This window comes from Corythoichthys intestinalis, chromosome 1 (genome assembly GCF_030265065.1).
Source record: "Corythoichthys intestinalis isolate RoL2023-P3 chromosome 1, ASM3026506v1, whole genome shotgun sequence".
Taxonomy (NCBI): domain Eukaryota; kingdom Metazoa; phylum Chordata; class Actinopteri; order Syngnathiformes; family Syngnathidae; genus Corythoichthys; species Corythoichthys intestinalis.
In genome coordinates, this window is record NC_080395.1 from 7,132,597 (window position 1) to 7,149,202 (window position 16,606).

The 16,606-nt window shown below is 40.1% G+C and overlaps 1 protein-coding gene across 1 annotated transcript in view; it reads left to right on the plus strand.

The window, feature by feature from the left end:
• The first annotated feature begins 402 nt into the window (after window positions 1–402).
• LOC130910793 (uncharacterized) overlaps window positions 403–16,606 on the plus strand; it is a 42,222-nt gene continuing 26,018 nt past the window's right edge. The window contains exons 1-2 of the mRNA XM_057828747.1: window positions 403–997; window positions 15,980–16,237. Of these exons, the coding sequence (XP_057684730.1) occupies window positions 403–997; window positions 15,980–16,237 (853 nt within the window). The remainder of the gene's footprint in view (window positions 998–15,979; window positions 16,238–16,606) is intronic.

Sequence of the window (16,606 nt, forward strand, 5' to 3'; positions counted from 1 at the left end):
AAACTTCTTGATGATAAAAGCCTCTCGTTAATAATGAGAGATGCGCCAAACGATGGAAGAAAAGCTCTGAAAATATTAAAGAATATTATGCTGGGAAGGGAAAACCCAGGATTATAAATTTGTACACCATGCTCACATCTCTTCAAAAGGGAAACGAAGAAAGCATAGTGGGCTACATAATAAGAGCTGAGACCGCCATCACAGCACTGCGGAATGCAGGTGAAACAATGGGAGATGGTCTACTTATCGCGATGGTCTTGAAAGGACTGCCTGAAAGTTGCAAGCCATTTGCAGCCCATCTGGCGCATACAGATGAGAATATGACATTTGCAGAATTCAAAACCGAACTCTGAAGCTTTGAAGAAACGGGAAAAAAATGCAGCAGAATCTAGCGACAGAGTGATGAAAACTCAAGCAAGAGCTTCAAAGCAAACCATAAAAGCAAACGCTTGTGACCGGATCAAAGACGACGCAGAGTTGGTGTGCTTCAAATGTGGGATCAAAGGCCACCATGCAAAATCATGTCGACAAAAGACATGGTGCAGTCAGTGCAAAACTGACACGCACAAAGACACCACTTGCAGATGCAAGGACAAACCGGACAGAGCGAGAAAAATTGCTGAAGATGGAGATTCTGACTTTGCGTTCAAGGTGAGAGATGAACAGCCCAACAACAGGCGGCAGGATACACATAGCATCCGGGAACAAGGCCTGATGGTGGACACGGGAGCGACATCTCATATCACTAACGTGACCAAATTCAAAAGCTTCCAGGAGAAGTTCAAACCAGAGAACTACAGCGTCGAGTTGGCAGATAGTACCAAGTGCAGTGGAGTCGCACTTAAAAGAGGAGATTTAGAGTGCTACCTGATCGACAACAGAGGACAGCAGCGCAAGGCAGCACTCAGAAACGCACTCTTCATACCATCGTACCCACAAGACATCTTTTCGGGGAAAGCAGCAACATCGAGTGGAGCCACGGTACTTTTCAAAGAAGGTGAAGACGCATTGATAACCAAAGACGGTACAAAATTCAATATTCATGTGTATGGCAAGCTGTACTTTTTGCATACAAATGGTGAGTCTGACAAGTGCAATGCATGTTATGATATTCACACATGGCACCAAATACTAGGCCACTGTAATTATGATGTGCTCAAATTACAGAAAGTAGTTGATGGAATGCAGATTAAGGGAATAGAAACAAGACCTGAACAAAAGTGTGAGATATGCATACAGGGAAAATTTATCGAGACTCGAAATAGAGACCCAGATACTCGAGCAGATACCCCCTTAAAATTGGTACACTCAAATCTTGCGTGTCCAATAACTCGAGAATCGTGTGATGGTTACAAATATGTGCAGTTATTCACAGATGATTATTCTGGTGCAATATTCACACATTTCCTGAAAAAGAAAAGTGTTCTAGCGACAGAAAAAATTCTCGCAGATATAGCTCCTTATGGGAAAGTAAGGTGCATCCGATCTGATAACGGGACTGAATATACTTGCAATGAGTTCCAAACATCGTTGAGAAAAAGTTAAATAAGACACGAATCATCAGTGCTGTATTCAGGGGCGCTGCCAGGGAGTTTGGGCCCTGTCAAGTTCAAAAATAGATCCTTAGGTAGACATTGTAAAATTACCCAAAAATAAGGAGAGAAGACACTCAGTTTTCTTGGCCAAGGAGAGCAAAAGAGTGACTAGTGACAGTCACCAAAAATTGATCTAAAGAAAAAAATTCTTCCTAGTATTTTATTTAGGGGTTTGTCCTAAAAAATGGGTGCCGCCCTGAGGGAGGGGGAGAGCAAGCTGGAGACACCCATGTGGTTTTCGATTGGATATGTGTGTGCATGTAGGTGGAACTAAGTAAATACACGTGTGTAAGCAAGAGCTCATGTAAGCAATCATGTAAACAGTCAAAATGACCCAGACACTTCAGTTATGCAACGCTGCGGCCATGGAAGATGTCCTCGGATGGAAAATTGTCCTCGAAGGTCCAGACGAAAGTCCAGACGCCAGGTGCTGAAGATGCCTCGGAAGGTCTAGTTACGCAATGATGCGGCCATGAAGCAAGGCAGTTGTCATCCCGACCCTCTTTTACTCTTTGTAACACTTAAGCATTATACTACAACCTGGTATAGCAAGCAATAATCATTTACTGGTTATATTAGTTAGAAAAATATGGCAATATGTATTATTTATGGTATATATGAGCACAAGCAAATATTCAATCAATCAATCAAGCAAATATTTAATCAATCAAACCTCGATAATTACCTCAACAGGCCCCATGAAAAGATAACAATTTGGGCCCCACCAAAAGTGCCGGGACACACACACACACACACATTTAGAGTATCAACTATGTAATTTCCTGCATTCTGGTGAATCTTTACACACTAATTTGTGCATTTTCTGCATTAATTTAAGATGAAAATATATCTATGTAAGCATACAGCGTATAGAGCAATAATGAATAGACTGATACCATCTATAAGAAATGTACTGAAGGCCATCTTTTACAATCTAAATATATTTTTATTAGAAATATTCTCAAAGCAAATACCATAATGAATGACATAGAATAAAAGTTTTGTTTGAACTTAACTATACTACAGTCAAGGGCGTAGGTTTGTATAGGGACGGTTGGGAAAACACTACCAACTTTTCAGGATGCTTAAATTGTCCCCACCAACTTTTAAGCAACCTTATTTTCGTTAAGTAATGACTTCAGTTATATAGGTTATTTATATTGTCTTCCCATGTTTTAATTGTTATAATTGACCCCACCCCAAGTTTTTTTTTTTTTTCAGCCAGCAGCAGCCACTGTTAGGAATGTAAAAAGACATCACTGTTTTGGAAGTGGGGAACACACCATTAATTTTGCTACTGTCGGTCCATCAGTGTTAGCATAACATTAAACTGTGTGAACTTGCTCACCTGCAAAACTCAGGTAGGAAGCTGCTTCGAGAGAAGTCCTTTTTTTGTGTTGTCTACTGTTAAAATTAAATAAATACCATACTTTTACAATCTAAATATATTTTTATTAGAAATATTCTCAAAGCAAATACTATAATGAATGACATAGAATAAAAGTTTTGTTTGAACTTAACTATACTACAGTCAAGGGCGTAGGTTTGTATAGGGATGGTTGGGAAAAAACACTACCAACTTTTCAGGATGCTTAAATTGTCCCCACCAACTTTTAAGCAACCTTATTTTCGTTATGTGATGACTTCAGTTATATAGGTCATTTATATTGTCTTCCATATGTTTTAATTGTTGTAATTGACCCCACCCCAAGTTTTTTTTTCAGCCAGCAGCAGCCACTGTTAGAAATGTAAAAAGACATCATTGTTTTGGAAGTGGGGAACACACCATTAATTTTGCTACTGTCGGTCCATCAGTAGCCACGTTTACATGGAGCCAAATATTCCAATTACAATCGGAATATTTGTTCAAACCGAATAAATGTGTTCCATATAAACACCTCATTCGGAATGAACAGGCCCAAACCGAATGGAATTTCATTCCGTTTCACAGGGGTGGAATATTCCTTTTCCCAAACCGATTAGAAGTAAAATTATATCATGTAAACAGGGAAGCGGAATGGTGTCTGGCTGCGTTCTTTCTGCGCATGCTCCGTACTGACGTGGTGACATCATTTGGTGACGTAAGTAACGTCACTTGCAACATGGCTTCCAAGCACACGCACAGCGCACCCACACAACTTTTTAAATGAACGGCGTGTCATTCTGAAGTTTTGTTTCCACTCGAAAAGTTAAAACAGCAGCTGATCTGACGATCGATCTCCATGTTTTGCAACATGACGCTTTGTTTTGATTAATCTGCGCATGTCAGACGGCAGTTGTCAAACGTCCTTTCGGAATAAAGGCAGTCACATGTAAACGCTGGATCGGAATAGATGAAGTGACATGTAAACAGCTGATGTGAAATTTCCATTCGGAATGATTTGAATCGGTATGAATAAAAGTCAGCATGTAAACGTGGCTAGTGTAAGCATAACATTAAACTGTGTGAACTTGCTAACATGCAAAACTCAGGTAGGAAGCTGCTTCGAGAGAAGTCCTTTTCTTTGTGTTTTCTACTGTTAAAATAAACTGTGAGAAGTGTAGTAACCTCTGCTAGCAACTATGGAACTAGAAAAACGTTAGCAAGAAGCTGCTTAGAGAGAGAGAGGTGCTGCATAACCTCGTACATACCTAACACAACACAACATCCACACAAAAATCATAATTAATTGTGTACATTAAAAAAAAAAAAAGTATTTTGGGGGGGGGGGGGCGGGTTTGTACCGTTTTAATATGAAGAGATTGCTAAGATTTGCCTGCGAGGTCCCTTGTTAACAAACTAAATTCAAATTCCGTTTTGATCCAAGGAAGGGCGGACCAAACGATTTAATGAAAATACAGGGATTTGGGGGGGTGGGGCGGCTGACAATACATACAGTTGTGGTCAAAAGTTTACATACACTTGTGAAGAACATAATGTCATGGCTCTCTTGAGTTTCCAGTTATTTCTACAACTCTGATTTTTCTCTGATAGAGTGATTGGAACAGATACTTCTTTGTCACAAAAAACATTCATGAAGTTTGGTTCTTTTATGACTTTATTATGGGTTAACAGAAAAAGTGATCAAATCTGCTGGGTCAAAAATATCCATACATGGATCTGAAAAAGCGAAACATTGACTTGAACAAGTCAGGAAAGTCACTTGGAGCCATTTCAAAGCAGCTGCAGGTCCCAAGAGCAACAGTGCAAACAATTGTTTGTAAGTATAAAGTGCATGGCACTGTTTTGTCACTGCCACGATCAGGAAGAAAACGCAAGCTATCACCTGCTGCTAAGAGAAAATTGGTCAGGAGGGTGAAGATTCAACCGAGAATCACCAAAAAGCAGATCTGCCAAGAATTAGAAGCTGCTGCAACACAGGTGTCAGTGTCCACAGTCAAGCGTGTTTTGCATCTCCATGGACTGAGAGGCTGCCGTGCAAGAAGGAAGCCCTTCCTCCAAAAGCGGCACCTTAAGGCTCGACTGAAGTTTGCTGCTGATCACATGGACAAAGATAAGACCTTCTGGAGGAAAGTTCTGTGATCAGACGAAACAAAAATCGAGCTGTTTGACCACAATGCCCAGCAATATGTTTGGAGGAGAAAAGGTGAGGCCTTTAACCCCAAGTACACCATGCCTATCGTCAAGCACGGTGGTGGTAGTATTAATCCTGTGGGGCTGTTTTGCTGCCAATGGAACTGGTGCTTTACAGAGAGTAAATGGGATAATGAAGAAGGAGGATTACCTTCAAATTCTTCAAGATAACCTAACGTCATCAGCCCGAAGATTGGGTCTTGTGCGCAGTTGGGTGTTCCAACAGGACAATGACCCCAAATACACATCAAAAGTGGTAATGGAATGGCTAAATCAGGCTAGAATTAAGGTTTTCGAATGGCCTTACCAAAGTCCTGACTTAAACCCCATTGAGAACTTGTGGACAATGCTGAAGAAACAAGTCCGTGTCAGAAAGCCATCAAATTTAACTGAACTGCACCAATTCTGTCAAGAGGAGTGGTCAAAGATTCAACCAGAAGCTTGTGGATGGCTACCAAAAGCGCCTAATTGAAGTGAAAATGGCCAAAGGACATGTTACCAAATATTAGCGCTGCTGTATGTATATTTTTGACCCAGCAGATTTGATCACTTTTTTCTGTTCACCCATAATAAAGTCATAAAAGAACCAAACTTCATGAATGTTTTTGTGACAAAGAAGTATCTGTTCCAATCACTCTATCGGAGAAAAATCAGAGTTGTAGAAATAACTGGAAACTCAAAAGAGCCATGACATTATGTTCTTCACAAGTGTATGTAAACTTTTGACCACAACTGTAAGAGGTTGAATTTTTTTTTTATCTTTTATGTTTTTCTATGTCTGGCCACTACAGGGTTAATGTAGTTCATCCTTGCACTCTTTTTTTTTTTTTTTTTTTCGTATTTTTTGAATAATTCATTCTCATGGCTAGCGAGAAAAGCTGAATTGAGCCCAAGAAATTAGGCAACTTTATTATTATGTTCCCTGATGGAAGGAGTGCAGCGGAAGTAGTACAGCAAGTTGGATAAAGACCAAACTTTCAACATATAGATGTACGGACTAAGTTTCGATGTTTCAAAACTGAGTTATTAATAGTTACGACTCAGTTTCGGGTATGTTTACCATATTGAATGAATATTTAGGGAGCCAGGTACGTAGTGATGGTCGCAACTTCGTTCCAAACGCTTCAACCAATATTACGCTGAAATTCCCAACGCTTTAAAGTTTGTACTTCCGGTTCAATTCACGCAACAACTGTACCCACACCATTCGTTTCGTGTACCCTTCCAACCCAAAACGCGCCCCTTCGAAGCATTGTCATCGGATAAGTAGCGAAGTTTAGTGTACTAAAACATCCCAACTTAAAGGTGAGTGGAAGTCGTTCGGTTTTACGTTGTTGTGTGCTATGCTCATTTTTTCTTAGCTTTGTTTAACTTGGCTCGCTAGCCAAGACACGATAAGGCATTTGGTTGCCTTCGCGTGACCCAAGTTCCGATTTTACATATCTATATGGCGGAAAACACAGACAAGACTGAAAACGCAGTTTCTGCTCTTGCAATCTCTTTTTAAGGAGCTGCTGTGTTTTAAGCCAAAACAACTGTTGTGTTCGATACAACAATATGTCTATAGACTAGTGTTGTATCGGTCGCGAACGATTCGTTCTTTTTGAACGAATTGTTTGGGTGACCGAGACCGAACTAATCACCATCTGCACTGATTCGTTCTATGAAGTTGGTGCTTGTTCACTGCGTGGGAGGGCGTTGAGCAAGCGGCAGCGTCTTCTGACATCGCACACGACCAATCAGACGCCAGCCTCATCGCGGGCAGGGGAGGGACCGGAAACAGAATCAGGGCGTATGTCACCCACTTCCACGTGTGGCCAATAAGCAGCCAGCGTGCAGGCAGGGGGGCAAGACTGAGTTTTGTCACTTCCCGTTCAGTGACTCGGTCCTCCGGCTCCTGACCTAGCTTGCTGCTAACTTGACTTTCCAGTAATGACTATGCGGTGAACGAATCAAAAAATGAAAGGAAAGGACTTTGTCACATATTTGTTAACGTGGAGCCTATCAAATGCAGCTCAAAAAGACAAAAACACCACACAAATCTAGCGAGCATGGTTTAGTGTACTACTTTTCTCAACAGACTCGGGACTACCTATTACGACATACTATCAAATTTACAGTAATTTAAAACACGGGTAGCTACGAGGCAAGCAAAAGCTGAGCTGCGGTCGCGTGACGGCAATGAAGGGGGCAAAGAACCGTCACTATATGGAGGCTTCATGGCAGCGATATTTACTTCATATGTGCACAGACAAAAAGAATATATAGTATGATCACCATAATACTGATTTGCAATGAAACGGTATATACATGTCCATTTTTTCAAGTGTTTTATTTTTTTTTTTCGTGTCAGGTGTTGGTTGGTTTGACAAATTATGTCAATCCGTCCATCATGTGCTACTCAAGCGCCCCAAAACAACGCACATGGACACGGGAGATGTCGCAATACGTCTACATTTTTCTTATCAGACTAATGAGAGTAGAAAGGCGATATCGTAAAGAGCAAACAATTTTCTCGTCGGCATTTGACGATCTGAGATGCGGGGACGACAGGGGAGCTGACCGGATTATTTTATTTATTAATACCAGTGCAAAAATTCAATACGATCACCATAATACTGATTTGCAATGAAACTGTATATACATGTCAATTTTTCCAAGTGTTTTTTTTTTTTTTTTTCGTGTCAGAGCGTGTCGGTTGGTTTGACAAATTATGTCAATCCGTCCTGATCATGCGCTACTCAAGCGCCCCAAAACAACGCACGCGAACACGGGAGATGTCGCAATATGTCTACATTTTTCTTAACAGACTAATGAGGGTAGAAAGGCGACATCGTAAAGAGCAAGCAATCATTTCTCGTCAGCATTTGACGAGCTGAGATGCGGGGACGACAGGGGAGTTGACCGGATTATTTTATTTATTAATACCAGTGCAAAAATTCAATACGATCATCTTAATACTGATTGGCAATTAAACTGGCAAATATCAAAATGTAGTATTGTCTTTATTTCAGAGCAGCACATTCGACAACTAGGTATTTACACTTATAGTTTTAAATAGTGACTAAAAATAATAGTGATGAGCATAAAAACAAAAATACAACAGAGCGAGATGTAAATATGATGTGTTGGTCGTTCCATAATTAGAAATTAAGCTTTCAATTTATTTTTATTTTCGTGACAGCAAGCATGCTGCGTTGGCTGGTAGCAAGCAGCATTGTAAATGTGATCAAGAACATGCTAAAGAAAGTCCGTGCGCCCCCGACCCCAACCCCCCGCTCCCCCCACAAAAGGAAAATGTTTAACCGTGTCCTCAATCGAAATGCAAGCACGATCCATGACTTTGAGCCCATAGAACTAGGACAGACGACGCGGAAGTTCTCCCTCGCTTTTGCAGCAGCGGGAGGGAGGGAGACGAGGCTGTCTGTGAAAGCAGAATGATATCGCCTGTCACTCATTTCTGAAACTACGACGAGTGGTCAATGTGGAAGAGAGGGAGGGACCAAGCAATGTCACTTCCCGTTCAGTTATACTGCGAAGCGGTCTTTGGTGATTCGTTCGGCAACGTCACTTCCCGTTCACTAACCGAACGATTCATTTGGGCGGGGAGGGAGATGAGGGGGGCGAACGATTCGTTTGAACGATTCGTTTGAACGAATCTTTTTACTGAACGATCCGGAATGGATTCGTTTACTCCAGTGAACGACAGATCCCGTCACTACTATAGACCCTACTCACGTGACGTCACAGCCACGCCCCCGCGCCATGTTGTCCGTATACTCGTCATGTTAATGCATTAGCGCTTCGTAAATTCCTCCTATTATGGCGTGTTTTTCTGCTCGTTAACATTAATAATCAAAATGGTGAAGTCGTGTGTGGCGGTCGGTTGCAAAAACAGAGAAGATAGACGGAGAGACTTGAATTTTTACCGTATTCCGAGAGACCCGGAGAGGAGAGCGAGATGGACTGCTGCAATTCGACGAGAAAACTGGGCTCCAAACGACTACCACAGATTATGTAGTAGTCATTTTATATCTGGTAAGATGCATTTAATATATATTTAGAGGGTTTTGGGCTGACAACCACAATTAAGATCATTGCTAGGCTAATCGCCGACAACATACACTCAGATGTTGTGAATGAACTACCTGAAAATATATAATTATAAGGGGATATTAAGACAGTTGTCATACAATTAATTTATAATTTCACTATTGAGGTCAAAAGCCAAAAAATAAATTCAACTAGGGACAATCTGGAGTAGTGCTATCGCACTTCATATTTATTACATATTATATATGTATGTAGTGAGAGTGCTATCGCTAAACCATATAAACATTAAAAGCCCTAGCTCCATTGACAAATGACATGAAATACATTAGACTTGACAGTGGATGTTAGCAAGAACAAAAGATTTAGAATTGAAAATTTCGTAACTCACCTTCATGAGCACAAGATTCCTGCCGAATTTTCGTGTACGAGGACCTGTTTCACCCAACCAGCAACGTAGCATTTATAAGCCTCCAAGCTATTAAAGTTTTTCAAACTGTCGTGAGAATAGGCTGATTTTGTGTGGACAAGATAGTTGTAAATATCAGGGTCAGGCAAAGACGGCGAAGACAGCGGGTCGAAAAACATCCATTTAGGCATCAAATATGGATCTGGCGAATGGATAAACTGAAGCTTTTCCACATAACGCCTTTTATGCAACGCATCCAATGAGTTTACGGCGTCAGATAACACCGGGGCTTCCATGAATTGCTCTATAACTTGCACGACAAATTGAAAACAATGAGAATAGGTCTAAAAAATACGGACAGTATGGCGGCCGGATACAGCGACACGTCATTTTGTGACGTAGGTGAGTAGGGTCTATATGCTGCCATAGCAGATTCATGGCGCATTAAGCCCCCAAACTATTTTTAATTTGTCCGTTTTACCCTGAAAATCCCCGTTTAGAGACGGCGCGCAGCCGCTTTTGTTTCAACCCAGCCATAAAACAAAGGTAATTATTTCTATTTATTATCCAAAATGTATGTCGTTTTTTAGCTTAGATTCATTAATTGATGTCTCATATTTCGTTTAAAAAAAAAAAAAACATAATAAAATTATTCACTCACATATTTTAAACTTTTAAACAAATTATGTCACAATGAAAAAAATGGCATCTGTAAAAAAAAAGTCACGGATACAGTCACCTGATAACTATCGCTTATGTTAGATGTTAAATAAACGATCCAAACAAAGAAAAATTGAAAAAATAAAAAATCATTTAAAAGGGTAAATATTTAAAAAAGAAAATCTCGACCACTCCTTGATGTCTGCGATTTCTGCACCACAACCCTTGTCATATTACCATGTTTCACCCATAAAATCCCCCAAAAATCCAGCTGTGGCCATTCACAGCTGTGTCTTGACACTCTGTGATACATGCTACATAGAGTTTTTGGATTGAAACACGGTAAGTATGCGATAATATCTCATTAAAGTCCACTCCAGATAGGGTTTTGCTGGTTTTTTTTTTTTTTTTTTAATGCCCTCCTGTTAAAAAAAAAATCTTCCCCCAGAACAAATACGATTTTAAGCTTTCCAATGATGTATCACACATGCATATCAGACAGTTTTGAAAGTTGGCCAAATTGGGGGTCTCAGAGCGGAATTTCAAGTCACCCGAGTGTTTTCAGCCATATATTATAAGTGCTGTCACGTGATTAAAACTTTCAAATTAATTTCAGAACTTGTAGTTCGTTAATCGCATTTGAATTAAAAAAAAAAAAAAAAAAGAATTCTAGGACATTAAAAAGACTAGTGCATGGCTAATTAATTGAATACAGTTAGAAGTAGAGGCGTGCGAAACTTCCGACTCATAGATTATTCGCGATTCGGCCGTGGAAGATTCGAGAACGATTCATAAACATCCAAATTCCGATGATTGAGTTATACCAGGTAAAGCGGATATAAAACACAGTCAGCGCAGTCTTTGGGAAGCCGCGGTCTTCGGGACGCAATGAGGAACTGACCGAGAGTAAATATCTTGTTCAACTCATGCCGCTAGCTAAAACAACAAAAACAAAAAAACAATCATACCTGGCTGCGGCCGACAGCCGCTACAAACACAGGGTACCCGCGGGTTATTAAAAGTATTAAAAAAAGCATTGAATTTAGTTTTCCATTATTAAAATTAGCTGTCGTAAGTCTGGAATTTTTTCACCGTGGTTTTAATTTTCAAGAACATCTCAGTGCAACCTAAATTATATCCGTGACAAAGTTGTTTTTTTTTTCCTAATCCATAACGAAGATGACGCGTAGAATTTTTACGATGCACTGCACCTCGTGCGTGCGTGGCGTTAGCATCATTAGCATCAACATCACAACAGCAGGCAATCGCACAGTACTGTGCACTAACGAAAGGAACTGCTCAGATGGCTTGGTTGTTATGTTCGAAGAAAGCCTCAACAAGACAACCAAGTCCAAGCAGTTAGACCAGCATGTGAGGTATTGGATCGGAGACCAAGTCGCATCCAGATACTTTGGGTCGCAGTTTATGGGTCATGCGAAGGCAGTGGACCTGCTTAACATTTCAAAGTAAGTTGCCAATTTCTCCAATTAAAATGTTTTAGATGGAATAATGTATATCTGCACGGTTTGCCTTTCGAATGAATGTGAATTTCGCGGTTTTAACTCAAGAGTTAGCCATGTTCAATGGGGTATTGGCAGGTGCACTAGCCTTAGCATGAATAAACCGGAGTCGTAGATTCACCATCACTCTCAGATACACAACACGTTTGACACTGTCTATTATTGGAACGAGTGCGGGGTAACGTTAATCTGAATAACATGGCATGGTGATAGGCAAATTATAATGTAGGTGATAGTAAAACACCTCCTGGTATATTTAAATGTTTTTCTTGATTAAATAAGAGTATGGATTTTCTCTATCTGATTAAAAGAAATGTCTTCAATAGCTAACAAAGGATTAACATGTGTTTTGTATACTTCTTGTAATGTGATGAGAAAAAAACAATTACCAAGGGAAATGTTCATGTGTAGCTTTTTTATTTTGTGGTAATTAATGGTAAACTACTGCCATTTATTGGCTGTTTTTTAAACTATCACTGCCAATTGCAAGCACTTTACAGTTAAAGGGTATGAAAACGCAAAGGGGGGTGTGAGACATCAATAGAAGCGTTATGTGCCAAGATAACAAATACAGTGGTACCTCTACATACGATCGCTTCGACACACGAACGTTTCGACATCCGACGTAAAATTTGACTCGCCATTTGTTTCTACATCCGACGACATGCTCGAAATACGACGACAATGGCAGCACCGCAGACGAATGCACGGCGGATTTTCTTGTGTGACAAATCAACACTGGTTTCAGAAAAGGTTGGTACAGGTGGTGAAACAAGGAAAAAGTTGACGCTTACCTTCTAAATGAAGATGCAAATGACAGAAAAATATGAGCGTAGGGTGGGCATCCGTGAAATGGCTCAACAATACATCTCCAAACAAAAACACCTTCTGTCTGCCGCAATTGACGGTGTTCTTAAGAAAACATTCAAAGTGAAAGTGAAACTCAAGCTTACCGGTCTGTCTCTGGCACGTCAGCCCCGCGGTGCGTTCAGGGTCAGCAAAAAACGTCCGCCACATTAGAACCCGATTCGTTACATTAATACAGGAATTATTATTATTATTATTATTATTCCGATTTTGATATATAATTTATTTGTTTTGCTATGTGTAATTGCCATTTGTAATAGTACCAGCAGTATTTTTTAAGGATTTAGTGAAGGTTTTTGGGCTGTGGAACGAATTAATGGAATTATAATGTATTCCTATGGGAAAATCCTGCTCGACATACGACCATTTCGACTTACAAACAAGGTCCTGGAACGGATTAATTTCGTATGTAGAGGTACCACTGTATTGATAAAGTTAACAAAAAAATCAATCACATTAATGAGCAATTATCGAAAATAGATCGAAAATGACGAACATTTCCGAAAGTGTTCCGGAAACAGCCGAATGGGGCGGAGACGTCATAACAAGGAAACAAAAGGTCGAGGAAGGTGCCATCGTTGTTTATCGACGAGAGATTTGCGTTCGTGTTTTATCAAAAAATCGCTAAAATGGTTCAAACTTGTCATGCTATGTGGTTTACAAATAGCCATTTGTCGCAATGTAGTACCCATGAGTTCCCGAACGCGAGAAAAAGAGCTGGACTACGCAGACAATGGGTAAATTTCGTCAGTGCTAAGAGGGCTAAGTTTGCAATTTTACAGGGAAACGGGAACCTGTTGAGCCAGAAGAGGTGCCTACAACCTCAAAGAAAACAAAATTTATGCTACTTCCCAATCACTAAAGACCCACGCACTGCGAAGGAGTGAATTCGTGACCCGTATGTGAATAAATCGAGTGATTCGAGCATGTCTGTGGAACAGGAATATCAGCTTGTAGAGATCGCAAATCACGGCGACTTAAACGTACATTTGAGACAACAACTCTACCGAAGTTCTGGATTAAAGTCATTTCGGAATATCCCGACATCGCTTGGAGCGCGCTGAAAACTGTGCTACAATTTCCAACATCGCTAGCTTGATGCTAGCTTCTCTCACTCTCCCATCTCGTCTCAACGAATTCAGCTGGTGAGTTGTATATTTTCCCTGCACTTAACACGACGGGGCTAAAAACAAATGCTATTTTATATTTGCTGTATTTTTCTGCCGCACATTGCCGGTGTTCTGACAAAGTTGGCATGCGCGTAACGTTAAAAAGGACCGCGAATGCAGCGATTCCTAAGTACACACTACAAACTTTCTTTTAAGAAAGGAATATTAACTTACGTTTGCCATGTTTGGCGCACACAACAACTGCACGTAGCCCTCTCACTTAACGACTTCGCCGTGTCGTTAAGCATTAATTTACGCCATTTCTGTGTTGCACATGTATGTTTGTGATGTAAATAGTTTTTTAGCACCATTGGATAACATTGAGAGTCCAACTGAATATAAAAGAGGGACACCGGTCCGTGAAAAAAAAGACCCAAATCACGCCGGTCTGTGGTGCAAAAAAGGTTGGGGACCCCTGCTCTAATCCCATTCATATTTGTGTCGGTTGGCAGAGCGAAACCGATGATAGCATATTAAATGATACTTATTCTATACATTATTTTGCGGTCACGGTGTATCAGCTTCACAAAAAGAAATGCAAAACATACCATTTGGTGTTTCCCACACGAACTGTTGTCGGGGTTTCATCAGTGTGATTGCTCCCCTCAATGATCCTTTTATTCGGCTGCATTGGCTTTCGTTTGGGCTCAAATTGATAACCCAAAACTTAATAACTCTCCTCTTCACCATTAGAAGAATGTTCGTTACGTCGGATTCGTCGCTGCAACTAGAAACTAATTGTCTGCCATCATCGCCGCCATTCAGTACTAAAGCACTGAGCCGGTTCTTTCCTTGTTTTGATGTCACGCACACAATCTGCCAGATTTCCGGGATCTCGGGGGCGGGTCTTTTTAGTTTGAAATTGACCCAAATTTCTCTCCTTTTCTTGGTGTTGCGATGTGTGTAATTACACGAAGTGACATGATATGAATCCAAAAGGCATTCGTTTATGGATAAATGATGGAATATTAGCATTTCCCCAGGTGTTGACATACACTTTAAGGTGGCCAACTTGACAATCAGCTACCTACCACCTTGACTAGGTCCTCTTAAAAGGGAAACCTGTTGTATTGCAAATGTAATATCTGAAGTTTCTTTACAATAGTAGTGTAAAATCCATTTTATCCTGGGGAAAAAAATTCTGAAAGACCTTATATTTAAATGTGTTTTAATTGTATCTTCAATAAATGCGCATTCTTTTGTCAAACACACTTAGTAATTGAGGTTAAATTTGATGTTCAGTGCTTTATTTTTTTAATATGATTCAATATGATCTAAATAATGGGTGCGAGAAAAGTATTAATTTTCAGTTGAAATGGCATTAAAAAAGGTCTTAAAAGTCTTAAATTTAGATTGATCAATCCTGGGGGGACCCTGCAAACAGCGACCGGTTGCCAGTTGCTACAAACATACGCAACATATAGCTATGGTAGATATCACATATTGTAGAACTAGATGTGAAATGACAGTAACAACAGTGTTGGAACATATACAAAGAACTAGATGCGAAATGACAGACTTGCCGCCATCTTAAAGCAGTAGACTTCTCTAGAAGGCTCTGTTGTAGCGAACCTAATTACTTTTTATCCAAAATATCCCTAAATAGGCAAAATCTTGACTTGAATCTATCTTTAAATGATGAAACAGTTTTAAAACTTTGACATGTCAGAAGTAGACTGATGAGAAATTATGGAATAATGGGAACAATTTTAACAACTTTAACGGTTGATTCACAACATTAAATTAATTGAACGTACTTTTAAGCTTTTGAAACAGAATGGGGACTTGAGTATTTTATTTACTGTTACTATTTTATTTACTTTAGCCTGAGAGGATTTTTTAACAATTTTGGAACTAGGGTACAAAACATTAAAAGTGTGTTGGGGTGCATCAATAATCGATTTATAATCGAATCGGAGCCTCTGAATCGTAATCGAATCGTTAGGTGCTCAAAGATTCCCAGCTCTAGTTAGAAGAGCAGATCAGATCTTTTTATTGCACTTAGGTCACATATGCTGCTACTGCAGCAGTAGGTAAGTCAGGAGGACATGACATAGTTTACAAGAGGAGAGGTTAACAAAAATCAGAGGCTATAATGTGTTTTTTTTTTTTTTTTTTTCATCCTGTGTCCACAGACGTCACTGAAGAAGATCTTCACCCTGTGAAGCACGATCCCCCCTACGTTATACATGAGGAGGAGGTTGAGATGCCTTACATCAAACAAGAGGTGGAACCAGGGACACCCTACATTAAAGAAGAAAAACAAGAAGATGAAATTACCAATTTTCCAATGATCGTCAGTGTGAAAAGTGAAGAGGATGAAGGCCTAAGCGAAGAGAGCGGAGCAGCGAAACCTTCGAGCCACAGCTCATTTCAACACGTGACAACAAAAGGTGAGGGACGTTCGTAATCGGACGGCCTCGTAGCACCTCCGTGAAGTTGGCCCCCCATCAAACGCAAATTTATAGAAAAATTCTGTCATTTGTTTGTGCTGCTAATGTTTTTGAGAGCTTAACAATTCTTTTATTAGTCAATCTGAGGTCAACCAGCTCCCCATTTCGATTAAAAATGGTGTCAATCGTTTGTGCTATGAGTGTGTGTAAAAATTTTCGTTTGTGCTGCTATCATTTTTGAGATATTCATTTCGAGTGGTGACGCCAGTCACAGCTTTTCCGTATCCAACTCCCAAGGCTCACAGAGCGTACCCACTCTCATCAATCAGCCATGAAAATCGCTTACCTTTCGGCAAAATTCTCCGTTTT